We start from the raw sequence: 24,367 nt of genomic DNA, 5'->3' as shown, positions 1-24,367 counted from the left end.
GGGAGAGAGAGAGGGAGAGAGAGAGAGAGGAGGGGTGATGAATTGACACAATTCCAATGTATCCAAAAAGACAGCAGATGGGATAAGACACAAACCCAGAACAGGAAGACACAGATGAAAGGCAGGAAATGGACACAGGATCATATGAGACAGACAGAGGGGGAATGAGACAAACAGGAATTCACATCAAAATCGCAATATTGACATGTGCAATGTGCATATAGGAAGAGATCCATATTGCATGCAATAATTTGAAACGCCACGTGTAACATCCGTTTTTATAGTTTACTCAGTTTGTCTCTCTTCCTCTCTCTTCTTGCAGCTGCTTCCCACACACCAAGCCCCACCCCCTGTCACTCAAGCAGCACACTTCCTATTCCCTCCCAGGCCTACCCATGGCTGCGCCCCTGCCCAGTCATGTGAAATCCATAGATTAGGGCCTAATGAATGTGTTTCAATTGGCTGATTTCCTCATATGAACTGTAACTCAGTTGTTGCATGTTGAGTTTAGATTTTTGTTCAGTATATATCGCAATATTTGCACCCCCCAAAAGATAATCACAATTTGACTTTTTGCCCATATCGTGCAGCCCGGGCGGAGGAATAAACAGGAACACAGAGGCAACGAGAGGAGGCAAAGGGCAAGGGGAGAGAGCGTGATGAGAGAGGTGGTCATGTTCTGAAGATGGAATCTAATTGGCCTGTTGTCGGTCTACCTTACATATTTATTATAGTATGTGAGGAATCAGAACTGTGGGTATCAGGGTGGTAGGTACCAGAACATTGGAAAAATAGGTCTGTTTGCCAGGCTAGTGAGTGTATGTTATCTGAACTTTGTATTAAAGTTGTGTAAAGTTTCTTCACCAGTGCGTGGAAGAATGTGTCCAATGCGTGGACATAGGGTGCATATTGTATAAACACTGTAAGAAAGGGTTTGCATATTTACCAGGTCAGCGAGTGGACTCAGGTACATGCTGATAGTGAACAGGCTGCAGGTGAGACCTAGCTGGGCCAGCTGAGACTCTCCCTGAGGCAGGACAACACTGAAGTACAGCCAGCCTCCACAGACCACTCCTCCTGCTAGTAACGTCTGAGAGGTCACTCGCCTCTGGAACGAACACACACACACACAAAGTTTACTGACCCCATACTAGTTTTAACCATTTTGGCACACACCCTAAAACTAGGCTTCAAGCTAGAGGTGGCCCGAATAATCTGAATGGCCGATTAATTAGGGCAGATTTCAAGTTTTCATAACAATCAGAAATTGGTATTTTTGGACACCGATTTTTTTTTTTTTACACCTTTATTTAATCTTATTTAACTAGGAAAGTCAGTAAAGAACACATTCTTATTTTCAATGACGCCCTAGGAACAGTGGGTTAACTGCCTGTTCAGGGGCAGAACGACAGATTTTTACCTTGTCAGCTCGGGGGATTCAATCTTGCAACCTTACAGTTTACTAGTCCAACGCTCTAACCACCTGATTACATTGCACTCCACCTGAGGCTGCCTGTTACGCGAATGCAGTAAGCCAAGGTAAGTTGCTAGCTAGCATTAAACTTATCTTATAAAAAACAATCAATCAATCATAATCACTAGTTAACTACTCATGGTTGATGATATTACTAGTTTATCTAGCGTGTCCTGCTTTGCATATAATCGATGTGGTGCGTATCGTTGCTCCAATGTGTATCTAACCATGAACATCAATGCCTTTCTTAAAATCAATACACCGAAGTATAAATGTTTAAACCTGCATATTTAGCTAAAAGAAATCCAGGTTAGCAGGCAATATTAACTAGGTGAAATTGTGTCACTTCTCTTGCGTTCATTGCACGCAGAGTCAGGGTATATGCAACAGTTTGGGCTGCCTGGCTCATTGCAAACTAATTTGCCAGAATTTTACGTAATTATGACATAACATTAAAGGTTGTGCAATGTAACAAGAATATTTAGACTTATGGATGCCACCCTTTAGATAAAACACGTAACAGTTCCGTATTTCACTGAAAGAATAAACGTCTTGTTTTCGAGATGATAGTTTCCGGATTCAACCATATTAATGACCTGAGGCTCGTATTTCTGTGTGTTATCATGTTATAACTAAGTCTATGATTTGATAGAGCAGTCTGATTGAGCGATGGTAGGCACCAGCAGGCTCGTAAGCACTTTCGTGCGTTTTGCCAGCAGCTCTACTGTTTATGACTTCAAGCCTATCATCTCCTGAGATTAGGCTGGGGTAACCGATGTGAAATGGCTAGCTAGTTAGCGGGGTGTGCGCTAATAGCGTTTCAAACGTCACTCGCTCTGAGACTTGGAGTAGTTATTCCCCTTGCTCTGCATGGGTAACGCTGCTTCGAGGGTGGCTGTTGTCGTTGTGTTCCTGGTTCGAGCCCAGGTAGGAGCGAGGAGAGGGGCGGAAGCTATACTGTTACACTGGTAATACTAAAGTGTCTATAAGAACATCCAATAGTCAAAGGTTAATGAAATACAAATGGTATAGAGGGAAATAGTCCTATAACAACTACAACCTAAACCTTCTTACCTAGCAATATTGAAGACTCATGTTAAAAGGAACCCTCAGCTTTCATATGTTCTGAGCATAAAGGTTAGCTTTCTTACATGGCACATATTGCACTTTTACTTTCTTCTCCAACACTTAATTCAGTATTGTTGTAACTGTCATTATTACGAATACATAAAAATAAATAATAATAATAATAAATAATAATAAAAAATAATAATAAATCGGCCGATTAATCGGTATCGGCTTTTTTTTGGTCTTCCAATAATCGGTATCGGCGTTGAAAAATCATACTCGGTCGACCTCTACTTCAAGCAGGGAACCAGTGGGCAGATATACTAAAAGTGTACTTCAAACCCTAACGGAAAAATACAAACAAGGAACTAGAGCAAACAAACCTTGAATTTCTACAGAAAAATCATCATTATGATATCTACAGAAATGAACACCAGACCATCTCTAAGACAAATGAATGCACTCCTGGGGGATTCAGGTCTGGCCGTATCTATGTGATAAGTGACCATAAAACACTGTGGTCAGCTCACCTTGTCGTTGGTGTAGTGGCAGTAGGAGAGACTATAAAACACTGTGGTCAACTCACCTTGTCATCGGTGTTGTAGTGGCAGTAGGAGAGACTATAAAACACTGTGGACAACTCACCTTGTCATCGGTGTAGTGGCAGTAGGAGAGACTATAAAACACTGTGGTCAACTCACCTTGTCATTGGTGTAGTGGCAGTAGCAGAGGATGTAGAGGGACTGTAGACAGGCTCCTATGGTGTTAACCAGGACCAGAGTCCCATCCGTCTTCAGTATCCCATAATACAGCCAGCCCAGGTTACTATAGAGACAGACAAGACTTTAGCTCAGTGGGCTAACACAGTATGACTTAAACCCGGGTTTAATCAGTGGTCACTGGCACGTTGCCTAGGCACCACACACACAGCTTACTTGAGGCATGTGGTGAGGAAGGGGAGGAACTGGACGTTATCTGCACTTTTGGAAGCTCTCATCTTCTTCAGGTCCGTCCTGACACACACACACACACACACACACACACACCTTTATAAGACCTGCTTGCAAATCTAGCACAAGAAAAAGGATGCAACTGAACTAAAACATTGTTTTATTATCACCTGTCCTGAGTATTCTATTTACACAAGCCTCAGACATTGAACGAATAACTAAGCAAATATTTGATTAACTCATATCTGTGAGATAAGGGTGGACTAGCTAGCTAGCTAACCAACACCTAGCTAGCTATGTTTCCAAAGTTTAATGCAATACAAACAAGCAAATTAGAGCTGAATTTGGTCTCTGCCAAAGTTTGCGATGTTGGCACTAAAGAACAGCTATTTAGCTAACGTTAGTTTAGTTTATCTGAAGAGCAGAAAGCTGTCAAACTTACAGTCCAGTCGAGAACATCCCGACTGTAAATACGATGCACGCCCATGATAGAAACTGCAAAAACTCCATAGATAGGAAAAGGGAATGTGTGGCGCACTACCTAGATAGCTAGGTATGTGTATAAATTGTGAGTAATTTCGCTGTGAATATCAAATCAGCAGTTGACATCTGCATCAGCGACTCAACGTTGACGTCGTTCTAACGACACTGTATTTCCGTGTTTGTAATCAAGGGCGTATTCATTTCGCCAATTCTGTTGCAAAACGTTTCGTATACGGAAGCAAACAGAACGTAACGAGAGACACCTAACTTCACGTGTCCAATAGAAACTCTCGTTTGCTTTGGTTTGGTTCTTTAACGGTAAACGGTTTCCTTAATGAATAAACCACAGTATTCTGAAATAATTCTGCACTCTGATTGGCAGATATGGATGAGAGGATGGATAGGTTTCCACCAATGATATGATGGATGGATGATTTCGCTCGTAATCCAGCAAGGACTTTAGGTACAGATCTTGGATCAGTCTTTTCTCCCAAAACATTAACCTTAATAATTAAGGGAAATAATGATACACTGACCTTAGATCAGTGTCCACGGGCAACGCTATCCTCCTCCTCTCCCTAGAGACATGAAGTTGCATCTGTGATCACCAATAATGGGATTTAGATGTTGCCGAGTGCACCGCTACATCAGTGTCCAGGGACATATTATAAGGTCACTAAATGCACTAATTTAGATGAACGCAGCAGAATATAGTCTATGTCAAATGTGCAGGAGGGGGAGATCATGATACTCTGATCAAATAGTGTAAAAGTCTGTCTTGGGGTAGGTAGGCTACTGCTGCAAAAACCTACTACTCCTACTGCTAGCAGGTACCCCCCCCCCCCTACTTTTGTTTGATTACCTGCCATCGGATTATTTAGAAATATATGGCTCAAACAATCATTTAATCAAATGTATTTGATAAAGTCATTTTACAACAGCAGTTGCCTGTCTATTTATTTATTTATGTTTTTTTTTACCTTTATTTAACTAGGCAATTCAATGAAGAACAAATTCTTATTTACAATGACGGCCTAGGAACAGTGGGTTAACTGCCTGTTCAGGGGCAGAACCACAGATTTTTACCTTGTCAGGTCGGATACTGTATCTGTGCTCCATAATTGCTGTATATAACTCCCATCCTTAGCAAATAATATCCTAATGCATATTCCTCTATGGGACAGACAACAAGATGACAGTCAGAATACTGGGATGTCTAGTAGTGTAGTCTGGGCACAGTGTGAAGTTTTCACCTTGGAGGCATGCTGGGTTGGAATGAATGACCTCCTCTGCTGTATCATCACTGAGATCCAATATAAATACCCAAATATAGCCTGGAATGTTCGAAACAGTGTAACTTTATACCACATACACCCTCTTCACAATATCCACCTTTATGCTATATAGGATAATAATGAGCAATAGGGTTTTGTACATTGCGAGGGGGAACTCATCTCAGTCACTACAGTGTGAAGTGGAACGGCTCCTAATTCATGTTTTGCCTGTATAATAAACATTTCCAGGTGAACCAAAAGGAGAGAAGTTGTAGATGAAGTCAATCAAACATCAACTCAGTTTATTACAAGTTGCAACAGGAAGCAGAGAAAATGTCTAACTGGCCTCTTGGAGAGGGGGCAGCAGGGTAGCCTAGTGGTTAGAGCATTGGACTAGTAATCGGAAGGTTGCAAGTTCAAATCCCCGAGTTGACAAGGTACAAATCTGCCTGTTCTGCCCCTGAACAGGCAGTTAACCCACTGTTCCTAGGCCGTCATTGAAAATAAGAATTTGTTCTTAACATGAATTAGGAGCCATTTTACTTGCCTAGTAAAATAAAGGTAAAAAAAAAATATATATATATATAAAAAATATATATATCTTAATCAGACAGCACCAAATGTTCTGTACAGCAGCCAAGAGGCTTGTAGGAAGTCAAAACAAAAAGGCAATGACTTTGTCAGCTGCTACAGAATCACACAGTGTTCAGAATGACATCAATACAATTCAACAGTGAATAATCAGTGTGTACTTGGACCTCCATTCTTGCGTCACTCACTGTCAACAGATACGGGAATAATCCATAACATTCATTATCAAGTCTGATGACCATCAACCCGCACTAGCATTTCACTACACCTGCAAAAACATCTGCTAAATATGTGTATGTGACCAATAAAATTGGATTTGATCAACTCACACTAATGACAGTCAACCCGCACTAATACAGTCAACCCGCACTAGTAACCATCAACCCGCACTAGTAACCATCAACTCACACTAGTAACCATCAACTCACACTAGTGACCATCAACTCACACTAGTGACCATCAACTCACACTAGTGACCATCAACCCACACTAGTGACCATCAACTCACACTAGTGACCACCAACCCACACTAGTTACCGTCAACTCACACTAGTGACCATCAACCCGCACTAGTGACCATCAACTCACACTAGTGACCATCAACTCACACTAGTGACCATCAACTCGCACTAGTAACCATCAACCCGCACTAGTGACCATCAACCCGCACTAGTAACCATCAACCCGCACTAGTGACCATCAGCCCACACTAGTGACCATCAACCCACACTAGTGACCATCAACTCACACTAGTGACCATCAACTCACACTAGTGACCATCAACCCACACTACTGACCACCAACCCACACTAGTGACCATCAACCCACACTAGTGACCATCAACCCGCACTAGTGACCATCAACTCGCACTAGTGACCATCAACCCACACTAGTGACCATCAACCCACACTAGTGACCATCAACTCACACCTTGAGTTTCACAAGCAGAACAATGGAAATTAAGTGTTATAAGGAAACTCCAAATATGCTAAACATTGTGTCTAAACGGAATATGAACTTTAGTTACAATACCTTCACAAAGTATTCACATCACTTGACTTTTTCTACATGTTGTTATGAGATTTTGTGTCACTGATCTACACACAATACCCTATGCCAAAAATGTATTTTGTTTGTAGAAAAATGTGAAAATTAATACAAAATGAAAAGCTGAAATGTCTTGAGTCAATAAGTATTCAACCCCTTTGTTATGGAAAGCCTAAATGTCTTGAGTCAATAAGTATTCAACCCCTTTGTTATGGAAAGCCTAAATGTCTTTAGTCAATAAGTATTCAACCCCTTTGTTATGGAAAGCCTAAATGTCTTGAGTCAATAAGTATTCAACCCCTTTGTTATGGAAAGCCTAAATGTCTTTAGTCAATAAGTATTCAACCCCTTTGTTATGGAAAGCCTAAATGTCTTTAGTCAATAAGTATTCAACCCCTTTGTTATGGAAAGCCTAAATGTCTTTAGTCAATAAGTATTCAACCCCTTTGTTATGGAAAGCCTAAATGTCTTTAGTCAATAAATATTCAACCCCTTTTTTATGGCAAGCCTAAATAAATTCAGGAGTAAAAATGTGCTTAACAAATCACATAATCAGTTGCATTGACTCATTCTGTGTTCAATAATAGTGGTTAATATATATTTTTTATGACTAACCCATCTCTGTACCCCACACAATCAATTATCTGTAAGGTCCCTCAATCGAGTAGTGAATTTCATGCACAGATTCAACCACAAAGACCAGGGAGTTTTTTCAATGCCTCGCAAATAAGGGCACCGATTGGTAAGAAGACGCTGAATATCCCTTTGAGCAGGGTGAAGTTATTAATTAGGTTTTGAATGGTGTATCAATACACCCAGTCACTACAAAGATATAGGCGTCCTTCCTAACTCATTTGCCAGAGAGGAAGGAAACTGCTCAGGAATTTCACCATGAGGCCAATGGTGATTTTAAAACAGTTACAAAGTTTAATGGCTGTGATAGGAGAAAACTGAAGATGGATCAACAACATTGTAGTTACTCTGCAAAACTAACCTAATTGACAGAGTGAAAATAAGGAAGCTTGCACAGAATAAACAATATTCCAAAACATGCATCCTTTTTTCAACAAGGCACTAAAGTAATACTGTAAAACATTTTTGCAAACAAATTAACTTTTTTGTCCTGAATACAATGCATTATGTTTGGGGAAAATCCAACACAACACATCACTGAGTACCACTCTTCATATTTTCAAGCATGGTGGTGGCTGCATCATGTTATGGGCATGCTTGTCATTGGTAAGGACTGGTCATTGGTAAGGACTGGGGATTTTTTTTTTATAAAAAGAAACGTAATTCGGCTAAGCACAGACAAAATCCTAGAGGAAAACCTGGTTCAGTCTTCCTTGCAACAGACACTGGGAGACAAATTCACCTTTCAGCAGGACAATAACTTAAAACACAAGGACAAATAAATATATCAAAATTTTTTTTTACCTTTATTTTACTAGGCAAGTCAGTTAAGAACAAATTCTTATTTTCAATGACGGCCTAGAAACAGTGGGTTAACTGCCTGTTCAGGGGCAGAACGACAGATTTGTACCTTGTCAGCTCGGGGATTCGAACTTGCAACCTTTCGGTACACTGGAGTTGCTAAGACAACATTGAATTTTCCTGAGTGGCCAAGTTACAGTTTTGACATAAATTGGCTTGAAAATCTATGGCAAGATCAACAACCAACTTGACATAGCTTGAATAATTTTTTAATAATAATGGGTAAATATTGCACAATCCAGGTGTGCGAAGCTCTTAGAGACTTACCCAGAAAGACTCACAGCTGTAATCGCTGCCAATTGTGTTTCTAACATGTATTGTCTCAGGGGGTTGAATACTTATGTAATCAAGGTATTAGTGTTTTATTTTTCAACATTGTAATAAATGTTAGAATTTTTCTTCCACTTTGACATTACAGAGTATGCTGTGTAGATTGTTGACCAAAAATGACAATTAAATCCACTTTAATCCCACTTTGTAACTCAACAAAATGTGGAAAAAGTCAAGGACTGTTTCTGTATCATAAATTACCCCATTACAGTCTTCTTTAACAAAGGAATAGTTTATTTCCAAAATGCTATATCCACCTACTCTTACACCAGTGCCTTTTCATCACATAGGATTGCTTATGGGTACCTTCATCTGTGTGTAAAATATAACTGTTCTCAGATTTTTAATTAATAGATTTTAGATGTGTTTGAAAATGATTTTTTTCTCCCAAAATGCTATATATGCATTGTTTAGCTGGAATGTAATGTTAGCATCCTGTATATTGTAGTACAGATATCCTGTATTTCTATCCTGTATATCTGTATACTGTATATGTGGTTGTCTCACCTAGCTATCTTAAGGTAAATGCACTTACTGTAAGTCGCTTTGGATAAGAGCATCTGCTAAATGACTAAAATGAAAATGTAAATGTTTTAAATACAGATATCATATTAGTGTATTTAATTATATATAGATATATATATACTACCGTTCAAAAGTTTGGGGCACCTTAGAAATGTCCTTGTTTTTGAAAGAAAAGCAAATTTTTGTCTATTAATATAACATCAAATTGATCAGAAATACTGTGTAGACATTGTTAATGTTGTAAATGACTATTATAGCTGGAAATGGCTGATTTTACAGAGACCCAGGTTACAGGTTTACAGAGACCCATTTTCAGCAACCTGTGTTCCAATGGCCTGTTGTGTTAGCTAATCCAAGTTTATCCTTTTAAAAGGCTAGTTGATCATTATAAAACCCTTTTGCAATTGTGTTAGCACAGCTGAAAACTGTTGTCCTGATTAAAGAAGCAATACAACTGGCCTTCTTTTGACTAGTTGAGTATCTGGAGCATCAGCATTTGTGGGTTCGATTACAGGATGAAAATGCCAGAAACTCGTCAGTCTATTCTTGTTCTGAGAAATTAAGGCTATTCCATGAAAGAAATTGCCAAGAAACTGAAGATCTCGTGTACTACTCCCTTCACAGAATAGCGCAAACTGAATCTAACCACAATAGCAAGAGGAGTGGGAGGTCCCGGTGCACAACTGAGCAAGAAGACAAGTACATTAGAGTGTCTAGTTTGAGAAACAGACGCATCAGAAGTCCTCAACTTGCAGCTTCATTAAATAGTATCCACAAAACACCAGTCTCAACGTCAACAGTGAAGAGGCGACTCTGGGATCCAGGCCTTCATGGCAGAGAAAAAAAAGGATAAGAAGAAGAAAATGCCATATCTCAGACTGGCCAATTTAAATAAAATATTAAGATGGGCAAAAGAACACAGACACTGGACAGAGGAACTCTGCCTAGAAGGCCAGCATCCTGGAGTCGCCTCTTCACTCTTGACATTGAACAACCCCAGGCCATGACCAGATAGTGAAAAACACAAACTCTTTCATCATTTCTTTCAGCAATAAAAGCTAATTTACCAACATTTCTGAAAATTGATATATAGCATTTTGGAAATAAAATCTTCAAATATGTTGAAGATGACAGATTTGGGTAACTCCTCTGTTTGCACTGTAAAGCTTGTGTAAGCCCCAGTTGGTACATATAGGTGGTACTACCTATATGGGCAGCCCTGCAGTCCAACTCAACATGGTGGCAGTGGATGTGGAGTTTTCACAGGAGACAGGGCAGAGAGAGAGAGAGAGAGAGAGATAGATGAAGAATGCAAAAAACAAAGAAAGAAAATGAGAAACCTAACCAACCAAAAACACAGAGACCCAGAAACCTGAGACTACACCTTCACTATTGTAAATCACTAAATCAATACAGAAATACACTACGGAAAAGGAACAGCACGTAGGAAAACAGCTTAATTTAATTGAATAATCCATATAATCTAACCACATCTGGGAAAACTGGAACACACTAAACAAACAACACGAAGAGTAATTTATCCAAAACTGAGATGTATGGAGAAACCACTTCTCCAATCTTTTTGACTCTATAACTAAGCACAAACATCAAAAACATAAACATGCACAAATTCAAATCTTAGAATCAGCTATTAAAGACTACCAGAACCAACTGGATTCTCCGATTACATTGAATTAACTACAGGACAAAATACAAACACTCCAACCCAGAAAGGCATGTGGCGTTGTTCAAATATACAGACAACAAATTCCAATCAGCTATACTTAAACTCTTTAACATCCTCCACAGCTCTGGCATCTTCCCCAACATTTGGATCCAAGGACTGATCACTGCAAACCACAAAGTGGAGACAAATGACCCCAATAACTACCGTTGGATATGCATCAACAGCAACCTTGGGAAAATCCTCTTGCATTATCCTTAACAGCAGACTCAAATGTACGGCGCAAATTGGCTTTTTACCAAATTACCGTACGACAGACCACGTATTCACGCTGCACAAAAATGTCTATTTCTTTTAATTTTGTTTATCTATTTCACTTGCTTTGGCAATGTCAACATGTTTCCCATGCCAATAAAGCCTTTTGAATTGGATTGAGAAAGGGGGGGGGGAGGGAGGGAGGGACAAGATAGAAAACAAAAGGACAAGGGAGAGTATGAGGGAGAGAGCAAGAGTAGCACTTTCATACCCAGGTGTCAGTTTGCTCATGGTCTCCTGTCACTGTTGTGCACTTGAGTGAGGACCCAAAAGCGGTTTAACAAAAACAGAGTCCTTTAATGTAAAAACACAGGGAAGACATAGATCCTCTTCAGATGTAGAAAATGGCAAAAATAGACAACCCTCAGAGAGGGCGACAAATGAAACAGAAAGTCCTTCTGATATTTACAAAAGAGTCCCCTTCTTAGCAGCAGAGGAGAATAGCTGGGTTGCGGCGACAGACTGCTGGTCTCTCTGGGTAGGCGCGGGTCGTAGCGGACAGAGGTACCTGATCACACGTAGCATCAGAAGAACAGGCAGATTCCGACAGGATGGGACAAGGGTGAAGCAAACAAGACGATAGTTTGTTTGCTTCAAACTCAAACGAGAATCTGACAAAGAAAGAAGCAGGAACAGAGAGAGAAATAGAGACCTAATCAGAGGGAAAAAGGGAACAGGTGGGAAAAGGGTGAACGAGGTAGTTAGAGAAGATGAGGAACAGCTGGGGGAAGGAGAGGAAGAGAAGGTAACCTAATACGACCAGCAGAGGGAAACGGAGTGAAGAGAAAGAACAGGAACAAGACATAATATGACAATACATGACAGTCACCCCTCTCTCCTCCCCCTGTGCTCTCTCAAATTATTATTATTATTTTCATTCAGGTTTTTTTTGGGCTGGGAAACATATGTTAACATTGCCAAAGCAAGTGAAGTAGATAATACACAAAAGTGAAATAAACAATAAAAATGAACAGTAAACATTACACTCACAGAAGTTCCAAAAGAATAAAGACATTACAAATGTCATATTATGTCTATATACAATGTTGTAATGATGTGCAAATGGTTAAAGTACAAAAGGGAAAATAAATAAACATAAATATGGGTTGTATTTACACTGGTGTTTGTTCTTCACTGGTTTCCCTTTTCTTGCGGCAACAGGTCACAAATCTTGCTGCTGTGATTGCACACTGTGGAATTACACCCAGTAGATATGGGAGTTTATCAAAATTGGATTTGTTTTCAAATTCTTTGTGGATCTGTGTAATCTGAGGGAAATATGTGTCTCTAATATGCTCATACATTGGGCTAGGAAGTGCAGCTCAGTTCCCATCTCATTTTGTGGGCAGTGTGCACATAGCCTGTCTTCTCAAGAGCCAGGTCTGACTACGGCAGCTTTCCTCAATAGCAAAGCTATTCTCACTGAGTCTGTACGTAGTTAAAGTGTCACGTGTGCGCCCTCTCCGGCCTCTAGGTCACCAGGCTGTTCGTTATGGCACACACCTGTCACCATTGTGACGCGCTCCTGCGCATCATCAGACTCACCTGGATTCCATCACTCCCTGAGTATATACAGTAAGGGGAAAAAACGATTTGATCCCCTGCTGATTTTGTACATTTGCCCACTGACAAAGAAATGATCAGTCTATAATTTTAATAGTAGGTTTATATGAACAGTGAGAGACAGAATAACAAAACATTCCAGAAAAACGCATGGCAAAAATGTTATAAATTGATTTGCATTTTAATGAGGGAAATAAGTATTTGACCCCCTCTCAATCAGAAAGATTTCTGGCTCCCAGGTGTCTTTTATACGGGTAATGAGCTGAGATTAGGAGAACACTCTTAAAGGGAGTGCTCCTAATCTCAGTTTGTTACCTGTATAAAACACACCTGTCCACAGAAGCAATCAATCAATCAGATTCCAAACTCTCCACCATGGCCAAGAACAAAGAGCTCTCCAAGGATGTCAGGGACAAGATTGTAGACCTACACAAGGCTGGAATGGGCTACAAGACCATCGCCAAGCAGCTTGGTGAGGTGACAATAGTTGTTGCGATTATTTGCAAATGGAAGAAACACAAAAGAACTGTCAATCTCCCTCGACCTGGGGCTCCATGCAAGATCTCACCTCGTGGAGTTGCAATGATCATGAGAACGGTGAGGAATCAGCCCAGAACTACACGGGAGGATCTTGTCAATGATCTCAAGGCAGCTGGGAAGCACATATACATGCCCATCTGAAGTTTGCCAATGAACATCTGAATGATTCAGAGGACAACTGGGGGAAAGTGTTGTGGTCAGATGAGACCAAAATGGAGCTCTTTGGCATCAACTCAACTCGCCGTGTTTGGAGGAGGAGGAATGCTGCCTATTACCCCAAGAACACCATCCCCACCGTCAACCATGGAGGTTGAAACATTATGCTTTGGGGGCGTTTTTCTGCTAAGGTGACAGGACAACTTCACCGCATCAAAGGGACGATATGTACCGTCAAATCTTGGGTGAGAACCTCCTTCCCTCAGCCAGGGCATTGAAAATGGGTCGTGGATGGGTATTCCAGCATGACAATGACCCAAAACACACGGCCAAGGCAACAAAGGAGTGGCTCAAGAAGAAGCACATTAAGGTCCCGAAGTGGCCTAGCCAGTCTCCAGACTTTAATCCCATAGAAAATCTGTGGAGGGAGCTGAAGGTTCGAGTTGCCAAACGTCAGCCTCAAAACCTTAATGACTTGGAGAAGATCTGCAAAGAGGAGTGGGACAAAATCCCTCCTGAGATGTGTTCAAACCTGGTGGCCAACTACAAGAAACGTCTGACCTCTGTGATTGCCAACAAGGGTTTTGCCACCAAGTAAAGTCATGTTTTGCAGAGGGGTCAAATACTTTTTCAATTTATAACATTTTTGACATGCGTTTTTCTGGATTTTGTTGTTATTCTGTCAATTCAATTCAAGGGCTTTATTGGCATGGGAAACGTGTTAACATTGCCAAAGCAAGTGAGGTAGACAACATACAAAGTGAATATATAAAGTGAAAAACAACAAGAATTAACAGTAAGAATTACACATACAGAAGTTTCAAAACAGTAAAGACATTACAAATGTCATATTATATATATATATACAGTGTTTTAACAATGTACAAATGGTTAAAGGACACAAGATAAAATAAATAAGCAGAAATATGGGTTGTATTTACAATGGTGTTTGTTCTTCACTGGTTGCCCTTTTCTCGTGGCAACAGGTCACAAATCTTGCTGCTGTGATGGCACACTGTGGAATTTCACCCAGTAGATATGGGAGTTTTTCAAAATTGGATTTGTTTTCGAATTCTTTGTGGATCTGTGTAATCTGAGGGAAATATGTCTCTCTAATATGGTCATACATTGGGCAGGAGGTTAGGAAGTGCAGCTCAGTTTCCACCTCATTTTGTGGGCAGTGAGCACATAGCCTGTCTTCTCTTGAGAGCCATGTCTGCCTACGGCGGCCTTTCTCAATAGCAAGGCTATGCTCACTGAGTCTGTACATAGTCAAAGCTTTCCTTAATTTTGGGTCAGTCACAGTGGTCAGGTATTCTGCCGCTGTGTACTCTCTGTGTAGGGCCAAATAGCATTCTAGTTTGCTCTGTTTTTTTGTTAATTCTTTCCAATGTGTTAAGTAATTATCTTTTTGTTTTCTCCTGATTTGGTTGGGTCTAATTGTGCTGTTGTCCTGGGGCTCTGTAGGGTGTGTTTGTGTTTGTGAACAGAGCCACAGGACCAGCTTGCTTAGGGGACTCTTCTCCAGGTTCATCTCTCTGTAGGTGATGGCTTTGTTATGGAAGGTTTGTGAATCGCTTCCTTTTAGGTGGTTGTAGAATTTAACGGCTCTTTTCTGGATTTTGATCATTAGTGGGTATCGGCCTAATTCTGCTCTGCATGCATTATTTGGTGTTCTACGTTGTACACGGAGGATATTTTTGCAGAATTCTGCGTGCAGAGTCTCAATTTGGTGTTTGTCCCATTTTGTGAAGTCTTGGTTGGTGAGCGGACCCCAGACCTCACAACCATAAAGGGCAATGGGCTCTATGACTGATTCAAGTATTTTTAGCCAAATCCTAATTGGTATGTTGAAATGTGTTTCTTTTGAATGCATAAAATGCCCTTCTTGCCTTGTCTCTCAGATCGTTCACAGCTTTGTGGAAGTTACCTGTGGCGCTGATGTTTAGGCCAAGGTATGTATAGTTTTTTGCGTGCTCTAGGGCAACAGTGTCTAGATGGAATTTGTATTTGTGGTCCTGGTGACTGGACCTTTTTTGGAACACCATTATTTTGGTCTTACTGAGATTTACTGTCAGGGCCCAGGTCTGACAGAATCTGTGCATAAGATCTAGGTGCTGCTGTAGGCCCTCCTTGGTTGGTGACAGAAGCACCAGATCATCAGCAAACAGCAGACATTTGACTTCGGATTCTAGCAGGCAAAAGGGTAAGATTTCTTCAGAGGGAAGAGGGAGGGGCTTGGAGAGTCTCCTTTGTCAACCATCAAAACAAATGTCAGAATGTTGCAGTGAAAGATTAACTCCAGCTGTGAATTGTGTCAAAAGTAACAACTTTGAAAGTGTGACCATCAAGGTCTTTACCTTTGGCTATAAAATGTGAGAATTGAAAGCACTCAAGTCAGATTTATTATATCACTGTTTTTAATTACATTAAAGTTTTCACATTTTAAACAAATGCTGTTATTTCCATATTTTTCTATGTACAAATTTTCCATACAAACATTTACAAAAACAAAATTACAATACAGTGTCTGTATGTAGGGATTTCCTTTGCATTTTGTGTAACACCTGTAAACCACAGGAGGCTGCTGAGGGGAGGACGGCTCATAAATGTCCGGAACGGAGCTAATGGAATGGCATCAAACACCTGGCATCCATGTGTTTATGTATGAGATACTATTCCACAGATTCCACTCCAGTCATTACCACGAGTCAGTTCTCCCCAATTAGGGTGCCACCAACCTACTGTGCTGTACACACACCATAATGTCCAGTGTACCGGTTATGTTGTTTGTGTGACGTTGTTTACAGTATATCAGAGTATGCGATGAATGACCATCAGTAAAGGAAGGAAGCACAGCTCCCAGCCGTCATGCAATCACAACACCCACTCAGAATCCTGTCATTAGCGCTTTGCTCTCCTCCTTCCCCTCAACTCCCATTCCCTCCATCTCGTTCCTATACACACACACACACACACACACACACACACACACACACACACCTGTTCAACACTAAACCATAAAGACATACAAAAGCAAACCAGCAATGACTAAAACAAGCCCAATTTGTTCACAAGAAGCTGTTGTACCATCTCAATGACAGAGGATCTGGTTATGTAGATATGTGTATATCTACAACATAGAATGTGTGTTTTGTTCTAGTGTGTGATAGATGCATACTCTAAAGCACAGATTATCACATCATTGGGTTTTGTACAGTGAATTATAATTGAATACTGCATTGTTGAGGAAGAGCTTGCAAGTAAGCATTTTACTATACTGTTCACACCTGCTGTATCCTGTGGACGTGACAAATACACTTTAGTTTGATTTTAGTGACATGTCAAGAAGAAACATCCCAATTGACCTGAGTATCTACTACACTATACAAGACATGAACCGTTCTTAGAGGAAGGTCAGTTAATACATATACATCTATATACATCAATAGTCTCTACATGTAGAGGAGGAAACATGAGGCCGTTTCAGAGGACTACTGTAGGCTTTGGCTCAAACTATTTCAGATTGAACCAAGAATATGTACCCACATTATACACTGAGTGTACAAAACATTAGGAGAACCTGCTCTTTCCATGTTAGACTGACCAGGTGAAAGCTATGATGTCACTTGCTAAATCCACTTCAATCAGTGTAGATGAAGGGGAGGAGACAGGTTAAATAAGGATTTTTAAGCCTTGAGACAATTGAGACATGGATTGTTTGTGTGTGCCATTCAGAGGGTGAATGGGAAAGACAAAAGATTGAAGTGCCTTTGAATGTGGTATGGTAGTAGGTACAAGGCACACCGGTTTGAGTGTCAAGAACGAACACTGTGTTTTTCACCCTCAACAGTTTCCTGTGTATATCAATAATCTTTCACCACCCAAAGGACATCCGGCCAACTTGACAACTGTAGGAAGCATTGGAGTCAACATGGGCCAGCATCCCTGTGGAACGCTTTCGACACCTTGTAGAGTCCAGGACCTGACAAATTGAGGCTTTTCTGAGGGCAAAAGGGCGTGCAACTCAATATTAAGAAGGTGCTGATCATGTGTTTTTACACTCAGTGTATATCACTGTTAAACTTCAATTCAGGGTAATCATGAAAACAGTTATCCCTTTGTCAGTTTTCTAATAATGATGATTAGTACATCACGTTTCCAGTTAGATCTGTTCCAGAGTCAGTGGGGTTTCCAAGTGTCCATACAGATCAAATGGAGTGAAAAGGAATAGCATCCATCCTCTTTCATTTACAAAAACATGTAGAAACACATCCTTCAGAAAATACTCTTGAAGATCATGGTCTCTGGAACGATCCACGTTCCAATCACACACAGAGCAGCTCAGTCCAGTTGCAAATATATAAAAATATCTATAAAAAAATCTTCTCTGTGCCAATGTCCAGCATTGGGTTGACAGTGTCTCTGTAGCTAGGTCTTTAACTCAGTCAATATAGTAACAGGGATAGTAGGACGGGGAACAGGGTGAAGAAGACCGACAGGGAGACCAGCTGAACACCTGAACTACCCACACTCTTCTGAACCTTAGGCTCCAACACAGTAGGGTCATCTGGAGAGAGAGAGAGAACATGTTATTATCAGAAACAAGTGGAACAATTCTACTCTACATCTGACTGTCTCACTGGATGGACAGATGGGAGACGTACCGGCTGGAAGCCTGTTGGAGGGGTTGTGCACTCCTCCTCCTCCAATCTTTCCCTTTCCTCCATCAATCGCTTCCTCCATCGCTCCATCCTTGCCTTTGTCAGCCTTGGCCTTCCCAGAACCTGTAGAAGACAAGAAGTCATTGGTAAGAACATGATTGTATGAACACCCAACAGGAATACCACTGAATATGGGGAACACTAAGCTTAGCCATTGATGCTAACGGAAGCTAATGCTACCATAGGAAAACCCTCTAAAGGCTAAAGCTAACAGAGGCTAATGCTAGCATGTTGACGGAGACAGGGGAATGGAGCTCACCATGAGGTCCAACCACATCCACCTTCAGTCTCAGACACTCCTGGCCGTGGTGATGCAGCGGCTTGGCTGAAGAGGGAGAAGAGGGAGGTTTAGTACAAATACCCAAGCATTGTGTTAGAGTAGTCTATTGTACAGTTAAGTGATAGTATTCATTCAGAAGTACTGCACATAGATAGTAGTGGTATTAGTTCATGTGTAGTACTACTAGAGTATTGATATACTTACAGATATAGTAGTAGCTCTCTCCATGTCTGAACTCCTTGCCCAGGGTGAAGGGGGTGAAGCGCTGGAACTTCTCGGAGAACCTCTCGGGGGCGTGGGCAGCGAAGGGCCGGGAACATTCCCAACGCAGCTGGTCGAAGGAGTGGGGCTTACACACCTCATAGTCCTCCTTCTCCACCATGTACAGCACGTACCGCTCGGCCTCCTGGGACGGCAGCTCCCCGCGTGTGTAGTGAGGACAGATGATGTCCAGGTAGTCGTTGATTTTCACCTCCACTGTGTACTCATCCCATAGGAAACTAGGGAGCGAGAGAAGAGAAAGGTGGTTAGTAACATGGCTGGCTATTATCTTTAGATGACCTTACATCTAGTAGTCATCTCTGACTGACCGAAGGATCAACCGCAACATTATGAAATATCATCACGGCTCATTCCCAGCCAGATGACGGAGTTGAGCCCATTCCCATCCAGATGACAGAGTTGAGCCCATTCCCATCCAGATGACAGAGTTGAGCCCATTCCCATCCAGATGACAGAGTTGAGCCCATTCCCATCCAGATGACAGAGTTGAGCCCATTCCCATCCAGATGACAGAGTTGAGCCCATTCCCATCCAGAAAACAGAGTTGAGCCCATTCCCATCCAGATGACAGAGTTGAGCCCATTCCCATCCAGATGACAGAGTTGAGCCCATTCCAGTCAGATGACAGAGTTGAGCCCATGTTTGGGTGGGCTGTTCCTCTCGCATGAACAAACACGCATGGAAGAACCAACTTACTCAAACACACACTCATAATAAACACTCACAGACAATCAAACACACACTCATAATAAACACTCACAGACAATCAAACACACACTCATAATAAACACTCACAGACAATCAAACACACACTCATAATAAACACTCACAGACAATCAAACACACACTCATAATAAACACTCACAGACAATCAAACACACACTCATAATAAACACTCACAGACAATCATAAACACAAAAAGCTGTTAATAAGACTCAGCCCAAAAAGACAGTGTGTGTGTGTGTGTGTGTATTTGCACCTGCAGCATGTGTGTGCTTGCGTGAGTCGTAGTGTAGACCTGTCACCCAGACAATGAGAATTAGTGAGTAGCCAATCAGGAGTCACTGGCTGAACTTGTTTAATGTCTTTATTTAGACAAGAACACACCACTACACTCTTTCTGCCGATCCCTCTTTAACTCTCTCCCTCTCATCTGTTTTCTGGAGCGTTCCACTCATGTTGTTTTAAGAGTAGAGTTTCACTGGCCAGCTGTGTCCATGGAGAATAGAGTCTGAGTGGCAGTTTCTCCTTGGGTCTCTCTGTCTGTCTGTCTGTCATATATATGCGCTGTCTGCACAAGTCATTTAATCTCTCTCTCCCTTCCTACACAAGTCATTTGAGTGGGTTAGTTATCATCTTTCTTTCCCTCTGCACCTGTTGGAGTGTCAGTGGGTGACTGTTTTTACTCCTCTAGTGATTCTTCACCCCTGATTCTGTCTCTTCCTACTTCTTTCTTCCTCCCTCCATGAAAAATAAATATTGAGGGAGGTGGAGACAGTCTCTCTCTTTCTGTTCCTTTTCACCCTCCCTTAACTTGATGACTCTAAGCTTTCCCTCCATCTCAGTTCTAGATTTTAACTGTTGTTGTGGTGGTTGTTTCACCCTCCCTCCCTCCAGTCAACCCCTCCAATCTACTGAGGTATACACGTGAAAGGACACAAATGTCTAACACACACACACACACACCTCATGAAATAAACCCTAGAACATTGGGTAGAGCAGTGGAACGTATTTTTCTGGTAGGAAGGAAAGTTAGAGAGATGAAAGAAACAAAGTGCTGTATCTGGGTATCAAATTAAAACAGTGATTTCCAGCTGTCCTCCAGGCCTATTAGGATTCAGCTCACACAGGGACTATGAGTTGCCGAGTGGAGTCAGTGGTGCTGGCAGGGTGCACACACACACACACACACTTTTCTGGAAGAGAGGTTGAGTTTGTGGGTAAGAGCTTGTTATCCCTGAGGATGTAATCAGTAGAATATGCACGTCAGAGTCTCATTGGTTCCCAGCCCTGGGCTGAACAGACATCCACACAGGACACAGCACAAACACCCTGCCACATACTCTGGGTGTGTGGCACTGTTCTGTGCCACGAGAGAGAGCGCGTCTGTATCACAGGCAGCTGGTGGCACTTTAATTAGGGAGGAAGGGCTCATAGTAATGTATACACTAGCTTTGTGTGTGAGGGAGACAGTATAAAGATCCCAGTTCATACATGTTTATGTTGTGTTAGTGTGTGTCCAAACATCAAAGCCTGGAACAGGAGGAATCTGGTATCCTGCCTCCCTCCTTTCTGTACTGTTGTTGTCCTTAAGTGACAGACACACTGGCTCCATGTGGGTCTCTAACCCCCTTTAATCCCCCTGCCACCGTGTGTGAGTGTGAGAAGAGAAGAGGAGAGAGAGAGACAGTAACCTGCCTGTCACAACATGTATTGTTAGCAGAGCCCGTACCTAGGCTCATTAGCCAGGGCTAATAGCTAGATTAGCCTCTTTCTCACACCACTTCAAAACAGGATGATATCTTTGGCTTAGCCTTCGCATGCACACACACCGGTCTGCGGTTCAAGCGCTTAATTGACAAACAAATCTGTGTTCCTTTCTTATTTCTTTGACTCAGACTGGTAATGACAGGGTTGAGACGAACGGCATGAGAGAACTGCACTGCTACAGTAGAGTAAAGAGACTTTCCTAACTGAATGGAATCCACCTGATTTCCACACTAATCACAGCTTCTCCTTAAAAACATGTTCCTGTCTAAAGCTGTCAAAACACATATTCTGTTGCTAATCTAAGTCACTACAAACAATCACACTTTCAGATCTCCCTTTGTCTCTTCTGAAGCCTAGTTAATTAAAAGCTATCTGGGGTCTGGGGCCAAGCTGTTGCCCACAAAGGGAGGAGGGGTTCTGAATAGGGTGTAATTACTCCTCCCCCCAAAGACAAACCCTGGAGCTGACTAGACTCCAGTCTGCCCCCCAACATTCACCCCCTCTAGCCCCAAGGCTGTGCTCAGTGTCCTCTGCTCACTAGTAGAGGCTGATGTAGATGTGATAAGGTGAGGTGTGTTGCAGGTACTATGGCTCTCAGCATTTTGCACGTGGTCCATGTTGCCCATGAATTTACTCTGTACAATAATCACGATGAAGCTAGATTTGCAGTAACGTTGACGGCCATACTTATCAATGGGAGGGGTGTGAGAGTGTGTGTTCAATCTCAGCCTAGGGATCTGGGAGAAGTTCAGCTGATTGAAGCCAGTTGACACAGGGCCAGACTCACACCTGGAACACAAGCACCCCTCCCTCCCTCCCAACAGTATAGTCTTTCCCTCTCCTTCGTCCTTCTACTCTGACAGTTCACAGGAGAGTGAGAGTTGCGTTAATGTGATAGCTACGCGTGTGTGAGAGGCAGGGGGGTGAGAGGGAGAGAGGTTCTCTAAATATCAGGATTCAGGCCACCTCACACCCCAGGCACTTGAGCACATCTGTTTATCAGTGCAGACCAGAGCCTGTCTGTCTGTCTGTCTGTCTGTCTCAATGAGGTAGGTGTGTGTGTGTGTGCCTGTCTCACTGAGGTGCCTGTCTCACTGAGGTACCTGTCTCACTGAGGTACCTGTCTCACTGAGGTGCCTGTCTCACTGAGGTGCCTGTCTCACTGAGGTGCCTGTCTCACTGAGGTGTGTGTAAACAGCCAGGGTGGAAGGTAGTCTCCCTTCAGCTCTTCTCTTCTCTGAACAGTTCTCAGAGCTGCTACTGCGTCACAGATGTGTGTGAGTGTGGTAGGTGGTTATGACAGTAGGGTGATTTGGGTGAGTTGTTTAACACCTCATTAAGTTCAACAGCTTTGAAGTCCTCTCCTCATCTCTTGCTGTTATCACATCTCTCCCCTCTAGATTCACATCCCATCCCTCTCTTCTCTTCTCTACTTAAAGGCCCATTTCTCTTCTCTCCCTCCATCCCTCCTGTGTTTTCCATATAAAAACCCACAACAAAAATGCTCTCCAATCTCCCAGTCTCCTCCTGCTCGCATTCTTTGGGGAATGTTACAAACAGTCAGGCAGGTCACAGGGGTTAGAGTTCAGAGTCAGAATCCTCATACACACTCCCACTGACTCAGCAAGGGAGAGTCTAGACACACACAGCGGGCCTGAAGGAGTGTCAGCACTGTTAAAACAACACCCACAATATTCTCCACAAGTAGTCAGCAACACACACACACACACACACACACACACACACACACACAAGGAATGTCATGACAGGGCTTCTGGGGTTTGTGAGAGTCTGTGGAATAGAATGCTCTCACACCATACAACTATAAAATCTGCACACAGGCATATAAATGACCCTATTAATTCACTGTGGTATCCCACATTCACACATCAACTCAAGAGGATATAGGCCTGTCAGTTGTAATCTGGGTTTTAGTTGTATCTACTAATACAGTATTATACACCAACTCCCCTAGTAGAACCTCTCTAGAACACTCTAATCTCCCACATTTTCTCCCAAGAGGAGAGTTCCAAAGAGGTCATTCTTCTGTCTGTCACGATCCAACAGATCAGAATAACAGGAGTCTAATCATTCTGTCCCAACCCCCATTATCACATCCAGACTCCAATTAGTACTACCACCACCTATTCATCGTATGTGTGATTCTTTATAAGGAATTGCAGGGTTTGAGCCTTAAAAATGTCAACACAACCTTTTCTCCCCTCCCTCCAGCCAGCCATCCATTCATTCATCCATGTCCCATCTCTCCGTCTGTCTCCCCTTTATGTGCTCTAAATTAACCCATCCCCCTCTCCCTCCATTCATCCCTTTATTCTTCCCTTGCTCTTAAAAAGGTAACATAATATCAGAGCTCTTCATGACAGCCTCATTTCTCAACACAAATCCCTTCCTCTTTTACCCATCCTCTGTTCCCAACTCTCTCTTTCAGATGAATAGAGAGGCTACATGTTGGCAGGTTGCTAGAAATGCAGCTTGGTTTGGGTCAATGAGGAGAACTAGACTCACAGGTCTCTCAACCAGGGCGATTATATTCCAACTAACCCTGGTTCAATCTGTATTCAATCTGGATTATACAAAATAAAACTATTTTCATTCATTCAAAGTGAATGTCATGAATTGCAAAAATTATTGTTGGAAATATCCTGGTTGTTTCAAACAGAGAAGGAAGTCAGTCAGTCAGTCAGTCAGGCCTGAGACTGGAACATCCTGGTTGCTTCAAACAGAGAAGGAAGTCAGTCAGTCCTGAGCTGAGCCTGGAAGTGGCCCTTAGGGGGCAACAGAGAGCCATCTCTGAAACGCTACATGAGATGATACTGGACACACAAATATGACCCTACACACACAATGTGATAACGTGAGGATAAAGCAGTCCTCAGTACTGTAGAATTGAGACAAACCGTAACAGTGGGGAGACACAGCAAGCTGCTGTGATCTGTGTGGAAAAGTACTCAGGAAAACAGAGCAGGGTCTGTGAGAAAGAGAGGAAGTCTGGACCCTGTACCATAGATAAGGAGGCAAGAGGAAGAGTTGAGATGGAAGGGGGCCCAGGGGGTGCTAATTAAAGTATAGGATTTAT

At 42.1% G+C, this 24,367-nt stretch overlaps 2 protein-coding genes across 4 annotated transcripts in view; both read right to left on the bottom strand.

Moving 5' to 3' along the window:
* The window catches only part of LOC109880817 (sugar transporter SWEET1-like), a 14,587-nt gene extending 3,122 nt beyond the window's left edge, over window positions 1-11,465 (bottom strand). Inside the window, exons 1-4 of one of the 3 annotated variants that reach the window (XM_031821244.1) lie at window positions 11,447-11,465; window positions 3,478-3,555; window positions 3,244-3,367; window positions 947-1,108 (exon numbers count right to left, since the gene is read on the bottom strand). In XM_031821244.1, coding sequence (XP_031677104.1) covers window positions 947-1,108; window positions 3,244-3,367; window positions 3,478-3,539 — 348 coding nt within the window. In that variant the 5' untranslated portion in view covers window positions 3,540-3,555; window positions 11,447-11,465. Of the gene's footprint in view, window positions 1-946; window positions 1,109-3,243; window positions 3,368-3,477; window positions 3,556-3,934; window positions 4,153-11,446 lie in introns of those variants that run through there. The other 2 variants (XM_031821243.1, XM_031821245.1) reach the window with 2 other exon arrangements.
* Window positions 11,466-15,896: 4,431 nt separating this feature from the next.
* The window catches only part of LOC109883772 (ephrin-A1), a 13,964-nt gene continuing 5,493 nt past the window's right edge, over window positions 15,897-24,367 (bottom strand). Inside the window, exons 2-5 of the mRNA XM_031821240.1 lie at window positions 18,703-18,998; window positions 18,478-18,543; window positions 18,162-18,281; window positions 15,897-18,064 (exon numbers count right to left, since the gene is read on the bottom strand). Coding sequence (XP_031677100.1) covers window positions 17,943-18,064; window positions 18,162-18,281; window positions 18,478-18,543; window positions 18,703-18,998 — 604 coding nt within the window. The 3' untranslated portion in view covers window positions 15,897-17,942. The remainder of the gene's footprint in view (window positions 18,065-18,161; window positions 18,282-18,477; window positions 18,544-18,702; window positions 18,999-24,367) is intronic.

Source organism: Oncorhynchus kisutch, unplaced genomic scaffold, assembly GCF_002021735.2.
Source record: "Oncorhynchus kisutch isolate 150728-3 unplaced genomic scaffold, Okis_V2 scaffold3941, whole genome shotgun sequence".
Lineage (NCBI taxonomy): Eukaryota > Metazoa > Chordata > Actinopteri > Salmoniformes > Salmonidae > Oncorhynchus > Oncorhynchus kisutch.
This window is presented reverse-complemented; position numbering and strand designations above follow the sequence as displayed.